Genomic DNA, 21,936 nt, shown 5'->3' with positions numbered 1-21,936 from the left:
CTTGGCATGACCCAAGGAATATGTCAAGACCAGTTTCATTACAATAGGCATATTTAATCAAAAGTTATTAGCATTTTTGGAAATTTCATTATGACTTTTGAACACAAGGTGCCCCAAATCTATTTGAGTACCTCCAGGGCATGGTGCCAAAGACGTATATTGAGTTTTTTTTAATGATAAGCCAATGCGTTTCGTAAAATATGGCATTTTTGGACAAAATTAAAAATGTCCGACACTCAAAATGGTTGATATGGGAAAATTGGGTATCATTTGACTTGCATGACATCATGATTTTTGGCCAAAGCATTCAGAAGTTATAAGCAAAAATAGCCAATTTTTGTATCTCTGGACCACCAGGTGGCGCTGCGCCAAAACGTCATGGTCAGTCTTGTGATCAGTGATGCCAGTAAGAGGTTACTTAGTAACGCGTTACTCTAATTTGACTACTTTTTTCCAGTAATAAGTAATCTATTTTAGTCATTTTCCTTAGTAAAAAAAATATATATATATATATATTTGCTTTCTTCTTGCGTCTCAGGGAGAGTTTTTTCAGGAAATATTTTTGAACTTCAACTTAAAATGTCAGGAGATGCATGGTTCACATTACTGTTAAAAACGCACTTCCTATAAAGTGAGTGTTGGCCAAAACGGTTGTCATTTCTGTGTTGAGGCGGCAGGGGTGTTGTCGGCAACTACTGAGTGTAACTAATAAAGTAACTTATAATCTTACTTAGTTACTTTTAAAATCAAATAATCTATAAAGTAACTACCGTATTTTCCGGACTATAAGTCACACTTTTTTTCAATAGTTTGGCTGGTCCTGCGACTTATAGTCAGGTGCGACTTATATATCAAATTGAATTCATACTGACTGACAAGAATAAACATATAGCCGCGAGAGGGCGCTCTATGCTGCTCCTGTAGCCTACCCCTGAAAAAATGAACTAAAAACAGAAAAAAACTCTTAACTGAAATACTATCTTAAAGACAACAACTTAGAAAGACTGAACACAAAATGCCCCCATAAAGAAAATCTTATTCTGCAAATTACAAACTGCATGTAGTAAAATATGCAGCGGAGAACGATTCACACAGCGTTCGTCTCGCGCGGCTGAGCCTCTCCCGGCAGAGAGTTCAAGCATCTGTGGACTCGTTTCTTCAGCTCTGGCCATCTTGCTTACAGTCCACGATTAACTTTCTTTGTTTTCTTCATTACAGTTAAAGTAACCTCTTTAACTTATTGTCTGGAAAATACGGTGAGTTACTTTTTAAAGGAGTAATCAGTACTCAGATTACTTTTTCAAAGTAACTGTGGCAACACTGCTCGTGATGACGTACCAACTTTGGTGTGAATATGATAAAGCGTTGCAGAGATACAGCCTTACATCTATTTTTGTAAGCGCTATGTACAATTTGTTTGCGTGTTATTCGAGAACAGTTAAACGAACCAACCTGAATTCCATAACTTTTTGTCAGCATTGTCTGAAGATGATCTGGTTCAATTTTCATGGAAATTGAAGCTACGGCCTAGGAGGAGTTAAAAAAGTAGGCTCTACGGAAAATTCGAAATAGCTGGAAAATTTTCGAACTCATTCAACCTCATCCTCGTTATGCATGTTGTCTTATCCAAGCTGTATAGGCTGGAAAGCCTACTACCAATTAAGCATATTAGGTGATGTGCATCTCTGTAATGAGAAGGGGTGTGGTCTAATGACATCAACACCCTATATCAGGTGTGCATAATTATTAGGCAACTTCCTTTCCTTTGGCAAGATGGGTCAAAAGAAGGACTTGACAGGCTCAGAAAAGTCAAAAATAGTGAGATATATTGTAGAGGGATGCAGCAGTCTTAAAATAGCCAAGCTTCTGAAGCGTGATCATCGAACAATCAAGCGTTTCATTCAAAATAGTCAACAGGGTCGCAAGAAGCGTGTGGAAAAACCAAGGCACAAAATAACTGCCCGTGAACTGAGAAAAGTCAAGCGTGCAGCTGCCAAGATGCCACTTGCCACCAGTTTGGCCATATTTCAGAGCTGCAACATCACTGGAGTGCCCAAAAGCACAAGGTGTGCAATACTCAGAGACATGGCCAAGGTAAGAAAGGCAGAAAGTCGACCACCACTGAACAAGACACACAAGCTGAAACGTCAAGACTGGGCCAAGAAATATCTCAAGACTGATTTTTCTAAGGTTTTATGGACTGATGAAATGAGAGTGAGTCTTGATGGGCCAGATGGATGGGCCCGTGGCTGGATTGGTAAAGGGCAGAGAGCTCCAGTCCGACTCAGACGCCAGCAAGGTGGAGGTGGAGTACTGGTTTGGGCTGGTATCATCAAAGATGAGCTTGTGGGGCCTTTCCGGGTTGAGGATGGAGTCAAGCTCAACTCCCAGTCCTACTGCCAGTTTCTGGAAGACACCTTCTTCAAGCAGTGGTACAGGAAGAAGTCTGCATCCTTCAAGAAAAACATGATTTTAATGCAGGACAATGCTCCATCACACGCGTCCAAGTACTCCACAGCGTGGCTGGCAAGAAAGGGTATAAAAGAAGATAATCTAATGATATGGCCTCCTTGTTCACCTGATCTGAACCCCATTGAGAACCTGTGGTCCATCATCAAATGTGCGATTTACAAGGAGGGGAAACAGTACACCTCTCTGAACAGTGTCTGGGAGGCTGTGGTTGCTGCTGCACGCAATGTTGATGGTGAACAGATCAAAACACTGACAGAATCCATGGATGGCAGGCTTTTGAGTGTCCTTGCAAAGAAAGGTGGCTATATTGGTCACTGATTTGTTTTTGTTTGGTTTTTGAATGTCAGAAATGTATATTTGTGAATGTTGAGATGTTATATTGGTTTCACTGGTAAAAAATAAATAATTGAAATGGGTATTAATTAGTTTTTTGTTAAGTTGCCTAATAATTATGCACAGTAATAGTCACCTGCACACACAGATATCCCCCTAAAATAGCTAAAACTAAAACTTCCAAAAATATTCAGCTTTGATATTAAAGCTACACTGTGTGATATTTTCTCCCATCTAGTGGTGAAAAGTTTTATGACCATCCAGTGAATAAATGTTTCTGCTCCTCTCAATTTCGATTTCGTTTCAACTCCTACGGTGGCCGATTTAGTCATGGCTTTCAGTTCGACCTCTTCGGTGAGTGTTGCGTCAACTCAAGTGATGAGGTAATTTTTGAAAACTATTATAATTTGCAGTTATTTAATTTACCAAATGATCTATGATCAAGTTAATCTATGTAAAATGAATAATAGAACTGAATAGTAACCAGTTCATTGCTAACATCAGCTATCAGGTTCCCAGACGAATGCAAGCTCTTAGTAAAGTAACTTTTATCAGTGCTATCATTATTCTGTATATTGTACAACACCACTAGCGTAAGGCAAACAAATTATAATGCAATTAAAATATTAATCTCATGTTATCCGTCATAGAACACGGATTTATGTTATAAGGTAAACAATACTTTTTCATCATTGACGCGAGGAAAACTATCCTAGACGTCGTTCTAGTGTTATGCACAGCACACCATGATATAATTAGCCAAGCAACAATAAAACTTCCAATATACACAAATAGGCTGAATTAATATTACCTGTCGAGAAGAAAGCAGGCAATGTCGGCGTTCTTTTTAAAATCGTTGCTCCTCATGAGCTCTTTCCATCTTGGAAAGGCCACTCCAGTATTTACTTTTGTCTTGTTGATTTGCCTGTCGCGTTGCCGTCTTAATTCTCTTTTCCGCTTCCTTGGCGACTCTGATACATATCCCGCAATGTTACTAGGTCCCCGACCCGGGTCGAATTCGGTAATCAATTCCGGGAGGTGGTTGCTTTTACACAGAAGGCGACCCGGCAATGTTCCGGGAATATTGCGGGTCCGACGTGCAGTGTGAAAGGGGCTTAAGAGGGATCCTCCATCATCATATAGCAGCCTCAAGCAATCCCCCTCTTCACATTCGACACGGTGCCATCGAGTGTAAAAACGCAAAAAGCGAAGCTTGAATTTACGGGTATGTCCCTCTTTGGCAAATGTACTTTCAAGATGGAGGAGCAACATGGCGACCGCCATCCGAACCCTCAACACTGATGTATTTTCAATGGTATATTATAAAATTATGAGAATGCATTATTACTTGAAAGAAGTAAATATACATTAATGAGCACATATATTTTTGAAAGAACTAAGTGATTTTAGCTAAGAATAAACTAAAAAAGTTACACAGTGTAGCTTTAATGAGTTTTTTGTGTTCATTGAGAACATGGTTGTTGTTCAATAATAAAATGAATCCTCAAAAATACAACTTGTCTAATAATTCTGCACTCCCTGTATATATATATTGTGAGATTTTAAAAATGAGGCTCAAACATCTGTTAACAAACGTGCGTGTTTACAGCACTTGAGTGAAACGCAGCCTGCTAACATTGAAATAAATAAAATAAATATCAGAGATAATAAAGTGAAATAAACGGGTAAATAAGAAAATTAAATATTAAACTATAAATCGTTGCTACTTTCAAACAAAATTCGTAACATGCAGGGGAATAAAAACTGGTTCTCCACCACCAGATACAATGCCACGTCCCTTGTCACTCTCTCGTTTGTATTTGGCCTGTTTGGCGAAAGCCTCTCCAATACCAACCTGACCACCAGCTGGACGTTTGCGTCCACGGGACATAACTTGTACAAACACCGATGAATGACATTATTGGTAAATGGCTCTTGAGATTTGATGCGTTCGCCCATTTAAGACATATTTAGTTTTTACAAATCCGGCAAATGGCTTCATCCTTATTTAAAGGTTCACCTTTTTTTCGTTAGGCACAGATCCAAAATGATCCCAGATCGGCGATGTAGTATTTGGTTTCCCAACCAGGTCCATTGCTCAACACGAAATTAATAAAAATAAATAAAAAAAATAAAATGGATTTGGCCGCGCTCAAACTAAGGAAACGCCATATATGGTGTGTGATGTAGAATTAGTGAATTAGCTATTTTATACACTAGTCTAAAAACACATAGCTAAAAGGTACAGGTTATAAATAGCAACTGCTATGGCAAATGTTATATTATGTACAAAACGTTTTTTTTGCATGTCATATAGTGTGTCACGTCACGTGCACACTACCGCCGGTGGCACGGTGGTCATGGCAACCGTCACAGCCCTAATGATTACAATAGGTGCCTTAGCTACTAATAATGGAGCATTTGAGAAAATCTGCATATGATTTCTGAAGGATCATGTGACACTGAAGACTGGAGCTGCTGATAATTGGTAAAAAAAAAAAAAAAAAAAAAAAAAAAAGCCTGGTGGAACATACGTGATTAACTTTAAGGAATGGGCAACTTTGTTCCATTGATAAAAGAAATGCTGTCTCATATTACAACTGGTGACTAGAATTCCGGGCAATGAAACAATACCTCAGTTATGCTCTGACCCTGTACAGTCTGGGTTAAAATACAGCCTCTGAAAAATGCTTTGGCTCTACCACATGCTTGGCTGTGTCTACTTCCATTGGAAATGACGTGACTTGTTCTATTGCTATTCTTACAGATTTTCAACATTCATACTTTCCAGTGGCCATGGCAAAAGCCACAATGACTTACATCTCAGCATGAGGCACACATCTGCTCTGGAGATCGCCTAAACGCTTTATAGACGTTATGACATACAGCCACCAAATGTGAGAGTGACTTTACTGAAGATTTGTGCAGTGCCCAACTGATTCCAGTGTCAGGGCCAAGAACGATTTCAGACCATCTGTCTCATTTGCCACAAAATGGTTGACATATGCTATTTTTCATTACATGAGTGAATACAAAGAAAACATTAGCATCATGTTGGAAATGTATTTTAGGATGGAAGAATTCAAAAGCAATATTGCGGACTATTACATTTAATTTCCATAGAGCTCAAGCTAAAAAAGTCACCTTTGCTCTCCAGATTTTCCAAACAGCCGCCCATTAAGTGCCTTTAGGTTGTAATGTGATGTAGTGTATGTATATAACAAATTCTGATGTGAAAATATCAGTGATGTATAAAGTACTCAAAAGGCAAACTTGAGTAAACGTATAGATATCTTGCCAGAAAATGACTTTGGTAACAGTTAAAGCAATCCAACGCTCTCCGTTTACTTTGTATTGCGTGAAGCTGTTGCCGTGTCATTTTTGTATAACAAAAACAGAAAGATGTCCACCCAAATAAATAAGTGTTTAAAGAGACAGATAATAAGACATGAAGCTTCAGCAGGAGGAATGGGTCAATTTTGGGATCCTGACACTCAGTATGCCTACGTGTGCAGTAAACATTTTGTCCCTGTTAAGTCAAATATCCAAATGTCAGTTTTATATATTATATTTCCTGTCACTGATTTGGTTCCCCTCCAGTGGGCGTAGCTTTCAGTGTAATATAACAAGTCGCGCTCTGTCTCAATTGCCTCTATCCACTTTTGTGTCCTTAAATGCTTGTTTTTTAGCTTGTTTGCTGCACTTTGTCACATATGAGCTTTTAGACATTGTTCTGTTTTTTATTATAAGTCAGAAATGACAAGGAGGCTGCTTCACGCGGTACAGAGTATAACCCGGTGGGTGTGTTTTTCAGATAATGACGCGTGCCGCTCAGTCTCTATATACAACTCTATAAGTACTCAAGATTAACATGGGATAGGCAGTGTGTGTGTGTGTGTGTGTGTGTGTGTGTGTGTGTGTGTGTGTGTGTGTTATTTTAGTTGTTTATGTTTCTTATGAAGCACACAGCTGATAAACTGATCCCAACGTGCTCATGTGTGAAGCTGATGCATTTTGTGAATTGTTCTGGATAAGTACCTGCTAAACCCCTTTAATTAAAATGTAAATGAAGCTGTGTGTAACTTTATACCTGTGACTCAGACTCCAGTATCCCGGTGTATGGACTTGTCTTGTTTTCTTCTATTCCAGTCGGAGACCAAACCTTTCCAGATCTAGAGAACAAAACCAAAGGTCAGGTGAATGAAGCCAAATATCTACATAAATCAGTGAAAACGGTCTTCTTATTATTATCTGATAACATTATTGACTGACATTAACGTTCAATTCACACTCCTTGTGGTTGGCATTTGGAGTTGCTAGTTTGTGTTTACATCCAAGTCTTGTCAATATTCAAGTAGCAGTGCATTCGGGCATACATTTCGTCCCACGCAGATGATTTTCTTTAGTTGTTCTGATGTGGGGAGCGCTTCTACATTTTGGGATGAAATCTATACTTCAGCAGTCAAAATGTCTTCAACAAATGGATAACAAAGTCCAGATGTTCTCTGTTTAACCGAAAGCACAATACATTTAGCCTAACATACTGTACATTGACATTGAAAGAAATGTGTTTCATAAAGCCTTGTAGAGAATAAATGTACACACAAATAACAACAACAACAACAAAATGCTAAAAAAAGCTACTAACAGGACAGATTATGTGGTAGGTGGTGGATCTCATAAAAACTTTCTAGATATGTCATGCTATTTCACCTCAAAATGAAAAGAAAATCTGTAGAGTACAATTTTAACTGTACGCCATGATAGTATGGGTTATATTCAGTGTCAGGCAAGTTACTGAAAATTAGTAATTAGTTACAGCTACTTCTTTTAAAAGTGAATAGTTACTAAGGAAAGCAACTTTTACGTCTGCTTTTTAAATGTAAATATGAACAGTACTGAACAGTCAAACACAATAAACATTATTTTTAGAGCTATTTATTGTCATCAGCAGGGCAACAGGCCTTCAAATCAAGCAGTATACGGTGTTTAGTGTCCAAATAAAGCTGGGAGAGTTTTGGCCTTTTTATACCTGCTCAGTGCTCACTTCATTCAATTTCTCTGACCAGATATCTATCCGATTGTGAAAAGACCAGACGTATCTTGTTGTTTAAGCCACATATGTAAATTTGACTTGTGTCACTGCAAATGAGTAGGCTAAAGCAAGCCAACAGGCAAACGACCGCAGGGATAACTGAAAGTCTTAGATGCTCAAAAACTAAATCATCTTCATTAAAGCTAATGAGACTAAATGATCTTACCGGTGCTTAGATCACTCTTTCTCCGATGGCGGTCTTTGATCTTGAAATAAGCTGATGATAAGATGCAGCTTGAATATTTTGCTTTATTTCGTTGACATGAACTCTGTTAAATGTGCATATAGCGCAGGAATTGAAGATCGGATTTAGCCGATGTTAATTTTGCGGAGAGGTGTAGCCTAAGGTAAGACAACCTGCATGCTTTTATTTCATTTTTTTTTTTTAAATGCCTTTTTTTTTTTACTGTGGTGGGGATAATAGGCTAAACGTTTAAAATAAATGTGTGATGCTCTAAATGTTTTTCACTTTAAAAAAAAAAGTTTTACTATAGGCAATACAAGTCCAGTGTTTATTTTGAGAGGCTAAAGCGTTGGTTGACTCACTTGCTTGGTCGTCACTTTAAAAAATAAAAACTTTAATTTAACAAACAAAAAAATACTCAATTTTTTTTCTAAATTAACGTAATAAAGAAATTAAACAAAATATAACTACTTTGACTTTAAAAACGAAATTGAACTATTTTAATGGCTGCAACAATGTGTAATAAGGAGGATAATTAAAAAAATACGGGCAGGGCTAGGGCCTAGATTTGAGCTTCTTGTCTGCAAGCGTTCATTTTTCACAAGAGAGAAACACGAGTAACGAACTCATTAAAATTTCAGTAATTTTAATTGCATTACTTGATTAAAAAAACGTACAGCTAAAAGTAGTGGAATTACAGTAACGCGTTACTTTGTAGCGCGTTACTCCCAACACTGGTAATATTGCTTTCATTTATTCAGATTTTAATAAACAAATACTATATAATCCACCCAGTTGGGAAGATTTTCAGAGGTTTTGACTTATAGTAGAGAGAATATGAGGGGTACATGGGGTAAATATGCTTGCTTGTCATGAAAATAATGTAACAATGCAAGAAAAAGTTAAAGTGAAATGGGGTGGTTGATTGCCCCTTTTTACAAGATGTAAATAAGTCTCTGATGTCTCTGGAGTGTGTATGTAAAGTTTTAGCTCAAAATCCCCCACAGACCATATTTATAGCATTTTAAAATTGTCACTTTTTGAAGGTGAGCAAAAACATGTCGTTTTTGTGCCTGTCCCTTTAAATGCAAATCAGCTGCTGCTCATGGGGCGGAGCTTCAAGAGCTCACGTTAGCAGCTCTGGTTACACTGAAACTGTCCAGCCTTTTATGATCAAACCGGAGTTGGAGAGTAGCCACCTTTCCATTACCAATTTGCGATATTTGTGATATTTTCTAAATGTTTATAAAAAAACACTGCAAAATAACGCTGTTGTCATTCAGTTTTGTGGCTAGAGATGGAGAGACTCAAGAAGAAGAGACAACATGTAGAATGAGACTGGATGGATAGTTGATGAATTTATGAGTTAACTATCTTCAAGTAATTGATTAGCATATTCTGTCATGATAATCTCACCCCCTTTGTTTATGTAAATGTTAGGGTTAGTGATGTCACTAACCCGTGAAGAAGTTGTAGTCGTTGTAGTTCCTACCAGCCGTTTGTTGTAGTCCTTTTTGTTAAAGAAAATATTTAGCCTGACGTCGTCATACTTAAGTCTAGTCAGAATATGAGTCTGCTGCTCCATTGGGCTGTGATTATTTGGGTGTGTTTCAACCGAACCAGGAAAGACCTCAATTGGACAGACCGACAACCAATCAGAGCAACGGAGTAAGTGACGTATGTTGAGCGACGCATAGTAGTGGGAAGTTTGGATCATTTTACTCAGATCTTTGAATCTCGTTTAGCAAATTTAAGTAATTTCATTCATTTCAGCAGAATATGATTAAAATGTCACGTTAAATTCCCCAACACATCTAGTATGCAAACGTTGGAATAAAAAATAAATGATAAGCTAATGCAGCCAAGGCCAAAGTTGAAGAAATAATTCATGATTTGAATGAATTATTCACGGGTTAGTGACATCACTAACACTAACATTTACATAAACCCCGCCCCAAGAACACAAAACAAAGGGGGTGAGATTATCATGAATTTAGCTTTAGCTGGGTCCTCAGTAGAGTTTAGATTCTCTACCCGAGCCCGAACCTGACCGGGCCGGGTCGGGCTGAGATTTCCCTTTACTATCTTCGGGCCGGGCCGGGCCCGTGATCAAGCGTTTGTTTTTTTAATCATTAGCCTACTTTACTAGTCTAATTGGGTGGGCAGAAAGCTATGCTATAATCAGAAATTATATGTATATTTAGCAAAGTAAGAACTAATACAACAACTGAGAAACAAATGTGTAGGCTACAAAGTTGCACTAGTCAGGATTAGTGTAAAAATGTGTTAAACTCACAGCTCGAGCAGCGATGGAGCGCAGCATTATAAACAGAAACGCTCTGAGTCAAGAGCTGCTCGCGTCAACACTGCACTTTGCTTAATTAAATATCTTCGAATCGTTTCGTTTAAAAGTGGTCATTTCAAGCTTTCTATACGCATATTTCTCATGTCTGTGAGGCAAGTATAGCTGCTGAGTTTGGGTTTATTTATGAGACGCGCGCTCCAGTTCATGAGCAATGAAATGAAAGCAATCACTCCCACGACTTCACCTCGCGATTATAGTCTGCTCTTTGCTTTTTATTGATTAAATCCAGGCAATTGGTCTAAGAAACCTTTTTTAAAATTAAGATACGATTTAAACAAAATGAAATAAATGCTTTCTACAAAACAAAACTTAATATTAAACTAAATATAACCACCAAAATCATTTCTGACCCACTCGCATCTTTTCACTCATCGTAATCAGATGAAATGTAAAAATAATATTATAATATTTAAACATAAATATGAAGGAAAAAACACATTGTTTAATGGCTACAACAAAGTAAGCTACAGATAACTGTCTGAGCTGGATTTGAGCAAACATCAGTTTACCGGTGAGCGGATCATGAGCGCGCACCTGCGGATTATTGAGCGGAGTCAAGTCAGCTTTATTTATAGCCTATAGCGCTTTTACAATGATGATTGTTTCAAAGCAGCTTCAAAGTGTTAAACATGAACATATTGCAACAAAATGTTATTCGGCTGTACAGTCGCTGTGGAGAAAACTGAAAACTAAATGTAGTTTTATCATGAGCCTCACCAGTCCGTTTCGCTGCGCTTTGCTCATTACAGGCTCGTTCTCAAAACGCCCATGTATTGAACAATGGTCGGGTTTAAATCGGGCTCGGGCTCATAATTAAAGTTAATGTGTCGGGCCGGGCCGGGCCGGGCTCGGACACAACGTGCACGGGCTCGGGTAGGGTCGGGCTTGATTTTTTGAGCCCGATCTAACCTCTAGTCCTCATAAAATATTTAGAATATTTAAATAGGGAAAAATGGAGGTGTTTGGTACTTCTAACTTGATCTCTGTTTGGTACCATAGTGAATGAATTGGGCTTAGTGGGCTAAGCTAAATGCTATCAGATCGTCACCGCGCTTCAGAGCGATTAAGTGCACGCACTGAGACGAGAGAGGTATGTATCAACTCGTTTTAGTTAAGGGAATAACAGTTTAATATGAAAAAGCGGTGAAGTAACCCTTTAAACTTTGATCATTGTAACTTTGCAGATGTTGTTTGTGCTCAAGCAGCAACATTAAAAACTAACTAAACTAACTAAAGTTAAACGAGTGAAATCATAATCAACCACTCCTTTAAATATGAACTAAATATGTTGAGCATCGCTTGACCAAATGGAAGGACAAAGAACGGTTTTCCTTTGCCCCCACTCCACTTACACCTACATACACACAGCCATACGCAGATCTGAGCAACAAAGAAACCTCTGTGGTCCCTCCCATAATGGAAACTTCATCACTGGAGCATGAATGCACCCCCTTCTGAGTTGGCTTGGATGTGGCAAAGTGAGGCAATGACTTAGAAATGAATGTCAGAGTGACTTAGGGCCATCTGGATGTGACTGATTAAAGAATGTTTTCCATATACCCACTCGAATGAAGAGACCCTTTGAGCCGACAGTGGGCTTGTAAATGGTTGTAGTGGGAACATATAGTTATTGTTGCATGTAGGGCTGTGTGGTATATTCGAAATGTGTGGGGAGGATAGCTTTATGTCACATTTGGAGGGGACATTTGTGTTACCTGAGCTACCGATTGCACACCAATCTTTGGATACCATTACAATATGTATAGTATCCGATGAAAAAAAATAACATTATAAAATAAATACATTCATTAACCGTTTCAGTCGTATCCCACTCTAGGTGTTTCAACGTATAATTACTTGCCATACGCAAAAATATTTTTGCAGATGATAAAGGTTGCCAGGTCTTTCTCCATTCGTCCCCATTACATGGTTTGGTACACTCACACACACACGCACACACACGCACACGCACGCACGCACGCACACACACTTTTTTCCAAATTTACAGACAATATTACAGATACTACAGATATTTCTCAACTCATTTATGCAAGTATATTATAAACAGCTAAAGTTATAAACTCATTAAGTTTACTTAAATAAGGTTTTTTTATTATATCAACGAATAATAAAGTGAAAGACAATACGTGATGCAAGCAAGCAAAGCAGTAGACCTTCGCTGCAAGTTGGTTTACGTACTGCTGACCGCCGGAATCTAGATATTTTAGTGTGTAAAGTTTTAAATATGGATATTTTTCTCAGACAAACGCGCCACTTTGCTTCAGAAGACCTTTATTAACCCCCCGGAGCGGTGTGAAGCTGTTATATAATGGATATATGCTCTTTAATGATGGATATATGCACTTTTATGATGGATATATGCTCTTTAATGATGGATAGATGCTCTTTTATGACGGATAGATGCTCTTTTATGACGGATAGATGCTCTTTAATGATGGATATATGCTCTTTAATGATGGATAGATGCTCTTTTATGACGGATAGATGCTCTTTAATGATGGATAGATGCTCTTTTATGATGATAGATGCTCTTTTATGATGGATAGATGCACTTTTATGATGGATAGATGCTCTTTTATGATGGATAGATGCTCTTTTATGATGGATAGATGCTCTTTAATGATGGATAGATGCTCTTTTATGACGGATAGATGCTCTTTTATGACGGATATATGCTCTTTTATGATGGATAGATGCTCTTTTATGATGGATAGATGCTCTTTTATGATGGATAGATGCACTTTTATGATGGATAGATTAACTTTTATGATGATAGATGCTCTTTTATGATGGATAGATGCACTTTTATGATGGATAGATGCTCTTTTATGATGGATAGATGCTCTTTTATGATGATAGATGCTCTTTTATGATGGATAGATGCTCTTTTATGATGGATAGATGCTCTTTTATGATGGATAGATGCACTTTTATGATGGATAGATGCTCTTTTATGATGGATAGATGCTCTTTTATGATGGATAGATGCTCTTTTATGATGATAGATGCTCTTTTATGATGGATAGATGCTCTTTTATGATGGATAGATGCTCTTTTATGATGGATAGATGCTCTTTTATGATGGATAGATGCTCTTTTATGATGGATAGATGCTCTTTTATGATGATAGATGCTCTTTTATGATGGATAGATGCTCTTTTATGATGGATAGATGCTCTTTTATGATGGATAGATGCTCTTTTATGATGATAGATGCTCTTTTATGATGATAGATGCTCTTTTATGATGGATAGATGCTCTTTTATGATGGATAGATGCTCTTTTATGATGGATAGATGCTCTTTTATGATGGATAGATGCTCTTTTATGACGGATAGATGCTCTTTTATGATGGATAGATGCACTTTTATGATGGATAGATGCTCTTTTATGATGGATAGATGAACTTTTATGATGGATAGATGCTCTTTTATGATGGATAGATGCTCTTTTATGATGGATAGATGCTCTTTTATGATGGATAGATGCTCTTTTATGATGGATAGATGAACTTTTATGATGGATAGATGCTCTTTTATGATGGATAGATGCTCTTTTATGATGGATAGATGCTCTTTTATGATGGATAGATGCACTTTTATGATGTATAGATGCTCTTTTATGATGGATAGATGCTCTTTTATGATGGATAGATGCTCTTTTATGATGGATAGATGCTCTTTTATGATGGATAGATGAACTTTTATGATGGATAGATGAACTTTTATGATGGATAGATGCTCTTTTATGATGGATAGATGAACTTTTATGATGGATAGATGAACTTTTATGATGGATAGATGCTCTCTTATTTCAACAATTTTTTGGTTGCTGTTTTTAAAAAAATGTATTATTATTTTATTTCCAGCAAAATTAGCAATATTATTATAAATACACCATTACTGTTCTATGGTATTACAATAGTATGGTTAAACTCCGCTAAGACAAATGTGTCACATTAAGTAAAAGGCCGTCTACATTCGGAAGCACAAAAAAATTCCCATAGACACATGATGGATAAATAGTGATACTCTTACTCCATCAACAACATGAAGTATTGTGTGCTGGGGAATGAGAGGAAACTGAGAGAGGCAGATGAAGTGGGCAGATGATGCACAATGTACCATTTTGTTTCCACTCTTTCTCCATTATAATCTGTCGAGCAATTTTGAATTCAGAATGTGGCACGTAATGATGCATTGTGAGGCTGTTCAAAATCTGTGGCTCCTATCAGAACAACCATTATAGAGAGAATTATGGAGAAGGACCTCCTCATGAGGACACACAGGGCTTTTCTCAGCGGGATCTTGTGCAGTGTTATAACACACATGCATTTACTTATGCTTGCATAAACAAAAAACATCAATGTAAATTATATACAGGTCCTTCTCAAAAAATTTACATATTGTGATAAAGTTCATTATTTTCCATAATGTAATGATAAAAATTAAACTTTCATATATTTTAGATTCATTGCACACCAACTGAAATATTTCAGGTCTTTTATTGTTTTAATTCTGAATGATTTTGGCATTCAGCTCATGAAAAAATTAGCATATTTCATCCAACCAATAAAAGAAAAGTGTTTTTAATACAAAAAAAGTCAACATTCAAATAATTATGTTCAGTTATGCACTCAATACTTGATGGGGAATCCTTTTGCAGAAATGACTGCTTCACTGCGGCGTGGCATGGAGGCGATCAGCCTGTGGCACTGCTGAGGTGTTATGGTGGCCCAGGATGCTTCGATAGCGGCCTTCAGCTCATCCAGAGTGTTGGGTCTTGCGTCTCTCAACTTTCTCTTCACAATATCCCACAGATTCTCTATGGGGTTCAGGTCAAGAGACTTGGAAGGGCCAATTGAGCACAGTAATACCATGGTCAGTAAACCATTTACCAGTGGTTTTGTCACTGTGAGCAGGTGCCAGGTCGTGCTGAAAAACCAAATCCTAATCTCCATAAAGCTTTTCAGCAGATGGAAGCATGAAGTGCTCCAAAATCTCCTGATAGCTAGCTGCATTGACCCCGCCCTTGATAAAACACAGTGGACCAACACCAGCAGCTGACATGGCACCGCAGACCATCACTGACTGTGGGTACTTGACACTGGACTTCAGGCATTTTGGCATTTCCTTCTCCCCAGTCTTCTTCCAGACTCTGGCACCTTGATTTCCGAATGACATGAAAAATTTGCTTTCATCCGAAAAAAGTGCTTTGGACCACTGAGCAACAGTCCAGTGCTGCTTGTCTGGAGCCCAAAAGTGTCTTGACCTGGGGAATGCGGCACCTGTAGCCCATTTCCTGCACACGCCTGTGCACGGCGGCTCTGGATGTTTCTCCTCCAGACTCAGTCCACTGCTTCCGCAGGTCCCCCAAGGTCTGGAATCGGTCCTTCTCCACAATCTTCCTCAGGGTCCGCTCACCTCTTCTCGTTGTGCAGCGTTTTTTGCCACACTTTTTCCTTCCCACAGACTTCCCACTGAGGTACCTTGATACAGCACTCTGGGAACAGCCTATTCGTTCAGAAATTTCTTTCTGTGTCTTCCCCTCTCGCTTGAGGGTGTCAATGATGGCCTTCTGGACAGCAGTCAGGTCGGCAGTCTTACCCATGATTGCGGTTTTGAGTAATGAACCAGGCTGGGAGTTTTTAAAAGTCTCAGGAATCTTTTGCAGCTGTTTAGAGTTAATTAGTTAATTCATATGATTAGGTTAATAGCTCGTTTAGAGAACCTTTTCATGATATGCTAATTTTTTGAGACAGGAATTTTGGTTTTTCATGAGCTGTATGCCAAAACCATAAGTTCTAAAACAATACAAGACCTGAAATATTTCAGTTGGTGTGCAGTGAATCTAAAATATATGAAAGTTTAATTTTTATCATTACATAATGGAAAATAATGAACTTTATCACAATATGCACATTTTTTGAGAAGGACCTGTACATACGAACAACATTATAGATATAGACATAAGCATGTTTATGAATGCTTATAAGTATTGAATTCATCGGTTGATTCTACTGTATTGAGATGTTTGAGATTGTTTTAATGCAGATAACGTCTCTGGTTACTCAACGTAACCTTAGTTCCCTGAGAGGAGGGAACGAGACATTACGTATGGGGAAACCCTTTTCCTCGAAATGCTGAAGCCTGATTGAATCACTCTATTGCTTTGCAATAGCCAATGGCGTCCTGGCAATCGCCTGATTGGCTGGCCCAGCCACTATAAAAGCGATGTCAGGCGCCAAAAAACCTCAGAATCTTTCGACTGAACGAGAGCTATTGAGGCAATGAGGAGGCGTTTCACACGGCAGTTTACGTAATGTCTCGTTCCCTCCTCTCAGGGAACTAAGGTTACGTTGAGTAACCAGAGACGTTCCCTTATCGAGTCGGTTCCTCGACATTACGTATGGGGAACGTATAAAACCCCGCCGTGTGAAAAGAAAATAGAGTCGGCCCGGTACAACAGAGCCAATGGCGCTTTCGGCTGTAACCACTGGTATCAGCGCGTTCGCCCCTCCCCCTTCAGGTCAGGTATCGGACCTGGTTGAAAACCCTGGCAGAGAGCCAACTCTGCGTTGACACTGTCAGCGTCTCCCTTGTATACAGTCGAACTACGTTGGACTAGTGAATTACAGGGGGTGAATAAGGCAACAAGATGTTGGTGCTCGAATATATAGCCGGCGTGGATAAGCGGGCATAGATAATGGGGATAACACTGAAAATGTGGTTATGACTTAAAGGCGCTATAGAGTTAACTTGACTCTGTATTGTCCCGTGCTGCTTAGACGACCTAGTTGAAACCACGTCTGAAACACGCGCTGGGTTGGGGCGTGTCTTCAGGTGACTCAGTCGTCCAATGGCTGTTCAGCCTTCTCCTCCTGCACTGACAGAACGTGTGGTGCAAACGAGGGAATATCTAAGTTATAAAATTTCGCAAAAGTGTTGTGAGATGACCAGCCTGCCGCAAGGCAAATGTCTTGAATAGACATACCTTTAGCCCAGGCCCATGAAGATGCCAGACTCCTAGTAGAGTGGGCACGCACTCCTATCGGGCAGTCAAGTCCCTGGGAATGATAAGCTAGGCGCACAGCCTCCACAATCCAGTGCGACAGTCTCTGCTTCGACAGCGGGCCACCTTTCCTGGCGCCAGCGTAGCAGACGAAGAGCTGTTCTGAACTTCGAATCTGACTAGTTCTGTCTACATAAGCACGCAGCGCACGCACGGGGCACAAGGCGCACTTCTGTGACGCTGAATCTGAGGTTGGCTCTGTGGAACAAAAAGCTTGTATCGTGACAACCTGGGCCCTGAACGGGGTTGAGAGCACTTTAGGCGTGTAGCCGTGTCTGGGCGTGAGTCTGACCATACAATCGTCTGGACCAAACTGCATACAAGCATTACTAACTGAGAGGGCATGTAGATCACCTACCCGCTTCCCACACGCCAGCGCGAGCAGCAGCGCCGTCTTAAATGAGAGCACTTTCAGTTCGATAGACTCAGCTGGTTCGAACGGTGTGTCAGATAGCGCTCTGAGCACTAAGGCTAGGTCCCATACTGGCATTTGGCGAGGGCGAGGGGGATTCAGTCGCCTCGCTCCCCGAAGAAAGCTCGTTATTAAGGGGTGTTTACCCACTGAACGGCCATCCAGTATACTATGAGAGGCTGCGATAGCGGCCACATAGACCTTCAACGTAGAGGGAGAGCTGCCATTATCCAGACGTTCCTGTAGGAAGGTTAAAACTACGGGAATAGCACAAACCACAGGGTCTTCATTTTTGCTATCACACCAGTGCGCAAACACTCCCCATTTCAGTGCGTATAAGCGCCTCGTTGACGGTGCTCTGGACTCTGCTAGCGTGAGCCAGACTCGGTGTGAAGCATCCAACTGGTTCACTCCACACTGATTTTCCACACGTGTAGGTCCCACAATTCCGGCCTGGGGTGCCATATGGAGCCCCTCGCCTGGGACAACAGATCCCTCCTCAGTGGAATTCGCCACGGAGGAGTTGACGACATGTTCATCAGCTCCGGGAACCACGGTTGGTTGGGCCACTTTGGCGCTACCAAAAGCAGAGCGTCCCTCTCCTCCCTGATCTTTTGCAGCACTAGCGGCATTATTTTGACTGGGGGGAACGCGTATTTCCGACCCGTGGGCCAACGGCTCGACAGCGCGTCCCCTTTCAGGGGAGCGGTCGTCAGCGAGAAGTATAGAGGGCAGTGAGTGTTCTCTTCCGACGCAAAGAGGTCTATTTCCGCTTCGCCAAAGATGCTCCAGACCATCTTTACTGTTTGGGGATGCAGTCTCCACTCCCCATGAACAATGCCCTCCCTGGACAGCATGTCGGCTCCGCGGTTCAAGCTGCCCGGTATATGTACTGCCCGGATCGAGAGAAGTGCCCGATCCGTCCACAACAGCAGGCGTCTCGCCAAGCCGTGTAGGGCGCGGGAGCGCATTCCTCCCTGGCGATTGATATACGCGATCACCGCCGTGTTGTCTGTTCTGATCAGAACATGACGGTCCTTCAGAAACGGAAGAAAAACCTGCAGCGCCAGACGAACAGCCTCCATCTCCAAGCAGTTTATATGCCAGCGCTTTTGGTCTCCCGTCCACGTACCGAACGCTGGTCTGCCATCGCAGAGGGCTCCCCAGCCTGACAGCGATGCGTCTGTGGTCACCACTATCCTCCTGACCACCCTGCCCATAGCAGCACCCTGTTCGAACATAGCTGTGCCGAACCAGGGCGTCAAGGTCTCGAGACATGCTCGCGTTATGACAAGGCGTTCTGTCCCTGCCCTCCACGCGTGTGATGGGGCTCTGTTCTGTAGCCAGAGCTGCAGCGGTCTCATATGCAGTAAGCCCAGCCGACAGACGGAGGCTGCAGCCGCCATTAGACCCAGTAGTCTCTGGAACGTTATTAAAGTGACTGCCCTGTCTCGCACAAACGAGGCCAGTGTATTGTGAATGGACTGGATTCTCTGTGTCGATAAGCGCGCGATCATCGTGCGCGAGTCCAAAACCATACCCAGAAAGGTAATGGATTGGCAGGGCTGAAGCGTGCTCTTCTGCATGTTCACAGACAAACCTAGGCGCGCTAAATGAGCGAGGAGCATCTGTTTGTGTTCCTCGAGCACACTTTTCGATTGAGCAAGGATCAGCCAGTCGTCGAGATAGTTTAGCACGCGCATTCCACTGAGTCTCAGGGGAGAAAGCGCCGCATTCATGCACATCGTAAATGTACGGGGGGCCAGCGCTAGGCCGAAGGGTAACACTTTGAACTGGAATGCAACACCTTCGAACGCAAATCGCAGAAAACGCCTGTGATGAGGGGCTACCTGGATGTGAAAATAAGCGTCTTTCAGATCCACCGCAATGAAATGATCCCCGGGCTGAATGTGCGCCAGGATTTGCTTCACTGTAATCATTTTGAACGATCGTTTCGCGAGCGCTTTGTTCAGCGGTCTTAGATCTAAAATGGGGCGCATGCCCCCGTCCTTTTTCGGAACAAGGAAGTAGCGGCTGTACAGCCCGCACTCCCTCTGTTCCTCGGGTACCATCTCTATCGCTTGCTTCGCTATGAGGGAGGAGATTTCTGCCCGTAACAGTGGGGCGCTCTCTTCCGACACTTCTGTCATAATCACACCGTTGAAGCGGGGTGGTCTGCGAGCGAACTGTAGCGTGTAGCCGCGCTTTACAGTGTTGATCACCCACTCTGACGCCGCCGGTAGCTGTGCCCACGCGCTTAGGTGGTTCGACAATAGTGACGGCGGTGTTCGCTGCGGCGAGGGCGTCGTGCCAGTCGCCGGCAGAGCATCGCTGCTTACAATGACGGCAGGTGATGTGTCTGTGGTCTGACCCACGGAGACATTTAAAAACTCGGGTTGCGCCGAGCTTCCGCTCCGCCAAACATCTCCCGAGGGAGAGGTTTCGCTTATGTCGCGGACAGTAGTTAATGGAGGAAAAGAGCTCTTTTGGTGAGTCATGTAACGTTTTATTGCAACACAGTACATTGTATTTGACACAACATTTGAATGCACATTGGGATTCTTTGTTGGCTGCTGAAAGAACTCTGAGCGGGAACGCGCTCTTTTGGCCGCCGGTCCGCTGTCGTGCGCGGGCCGCGCTCTTTTCCTCCTCACAGGAACATCAGGAGCGCTGCTCCTTTTTCTCCGCCTGCCGACCCTGATGATGAGGGGCCGACTTCGCCCCGAAACGGGGTTTCCTGAACTGCCTCTGACGGAGTGGCGGTTCCGGCTCGCGGCGCGGATTCCCGCCCTGGACAGGCGCGCGCCCAGCGTAACCTGCCTGACGTTGAGCCGATGACGATCTGGACCTCGCTCTGGGAAGCGCATTCGATCGTTTGGGGAGAAGATGCGGCAGCATCTTAGATTGCTTCAATGCCTCCGTGTACTTCTCTGAAAACGCCTCCACCGCGACGCCAAAGAGGCCCTGCGGGCTTACCGGCGCGTCGAGGAGTTGCTTCTTCTCCGCGTCCCGCATCTCCGTGAGTGTCAGCCACAGATGTCGATGCAGGACAACGAGGCTGCCCATGTTGCGGCCGATTCCCTGGGCCACCTTCTTAGAAGCGGCCAATCCGAGGTCCGCTGCTATGCGCAGCTTACGGACTGATTCTGGGTCCGGGCCTTCCTCGTCCAGGGACCGCAGGAGTCGCGTTTGGAAGACCTGCAGGATTGCCATCGTGTGGAGGGCAGATGCTGCATGTCCTGCTGAAATATATGCCTTTTCAGCGATGTGAGCAGTGGCTCGGCATGGCTTAGAAGGCAGTGAGGCGGCTTTCCAACCGCGGGACGGGCATAAGTGAGCCGCGACGGCGTCCTCGACGGGAGGCGGTCTGGCGTATCCTTTTTTCTCCGCCCCTTCCACTGTCGTGAGCAGTTGAGTCCCTTGAGCATGGGCCCGAGCTGAGTGAGGGGAGCGCCATGAACGAGTGAGCTCCTCGTGGAGCTCGGGAAAGAAGGGGGCGGGCCTCTGCGCGACGTCCGCCTGGTGGCTAGCGCCGAGGAAGGACCCGTCCATCCAGCGTTTGGACGGCTGTTCAGGTGCCGCCCAGTCCAGCTCCATAACCGCCACTGCCTCTGAAAGAATATTCATCAGTTCCGTATCCAGAGAGGTTGAGGTACAGCCAGCCTCTGAAGGAACTTCCGACCAGGCACCCGGATCGGAAGCACTCGTGGACATGGCGTCGTCCTCTCCGTATCCGAATGAGACCATTTCCCGCGCTTCGGCCGGAGGGCGGGAACTATCCTCAACATAGGTGAGTGGGGGTTCTGACACGCGAGGGCAACGTGGGGGATGGGCCGACGTCAAACCCCCCGCAGAGCCCCTTGAAGGGGTTACCTGCGATCTGCCGGCCCGCGGCTCGACGGCGGCGGGCTGAGGAGATGCAGGAGGCAGCGGGTCGTCGCCGCGAACGACGGCTAGCCGCGCACGAAGGATCCTGATTGGCA

At 42.4% G+C, this 21,936-nt stretch overlaps 1 protein-coding gene across 1 annotated transcript in view; it reads right to left on the bottom strand.

The window, feature by feature from the left end:
• pdlim4 (PDZ and LIM domain 4) overlaps positions 1-21,936 on the bottom strand; it is an 83,278-nt gene that overhangs the window by 25,263 nt on the left and 36,079 nt on the right. The window contains exon 3 of the mRNA XM_067422662.1: positions 6,896-6,977. Coding sequence (XP_067278763.1) covers positions 6,896-6,977 — 82 coding nt within the window. The remainder of the gene's footprint in view (positions 1-6,895; positions 6,978-21,936) is intronic.

This window comes from Pseudorasbora parva, chromosome 18, assembly GCF_024679245.1.
Source record: "Pseudorasbora parva isolate DD20220531a chromosome 18, ASM2467924v1, whole genome shotgun sequence".
Classification (NCBI taxonomy): Eukaryota; Metazoa; Chordata; class Actinopteri; order Cypriniformes; family Gobionidae; genus Pseudorasbora; species Pseudorasbora parva.
The sequence above is the reverse complement of the archived record's forward strand: the minus strand, read 5'-3'. Positions and strand labels throughout refer to the sequence as shown.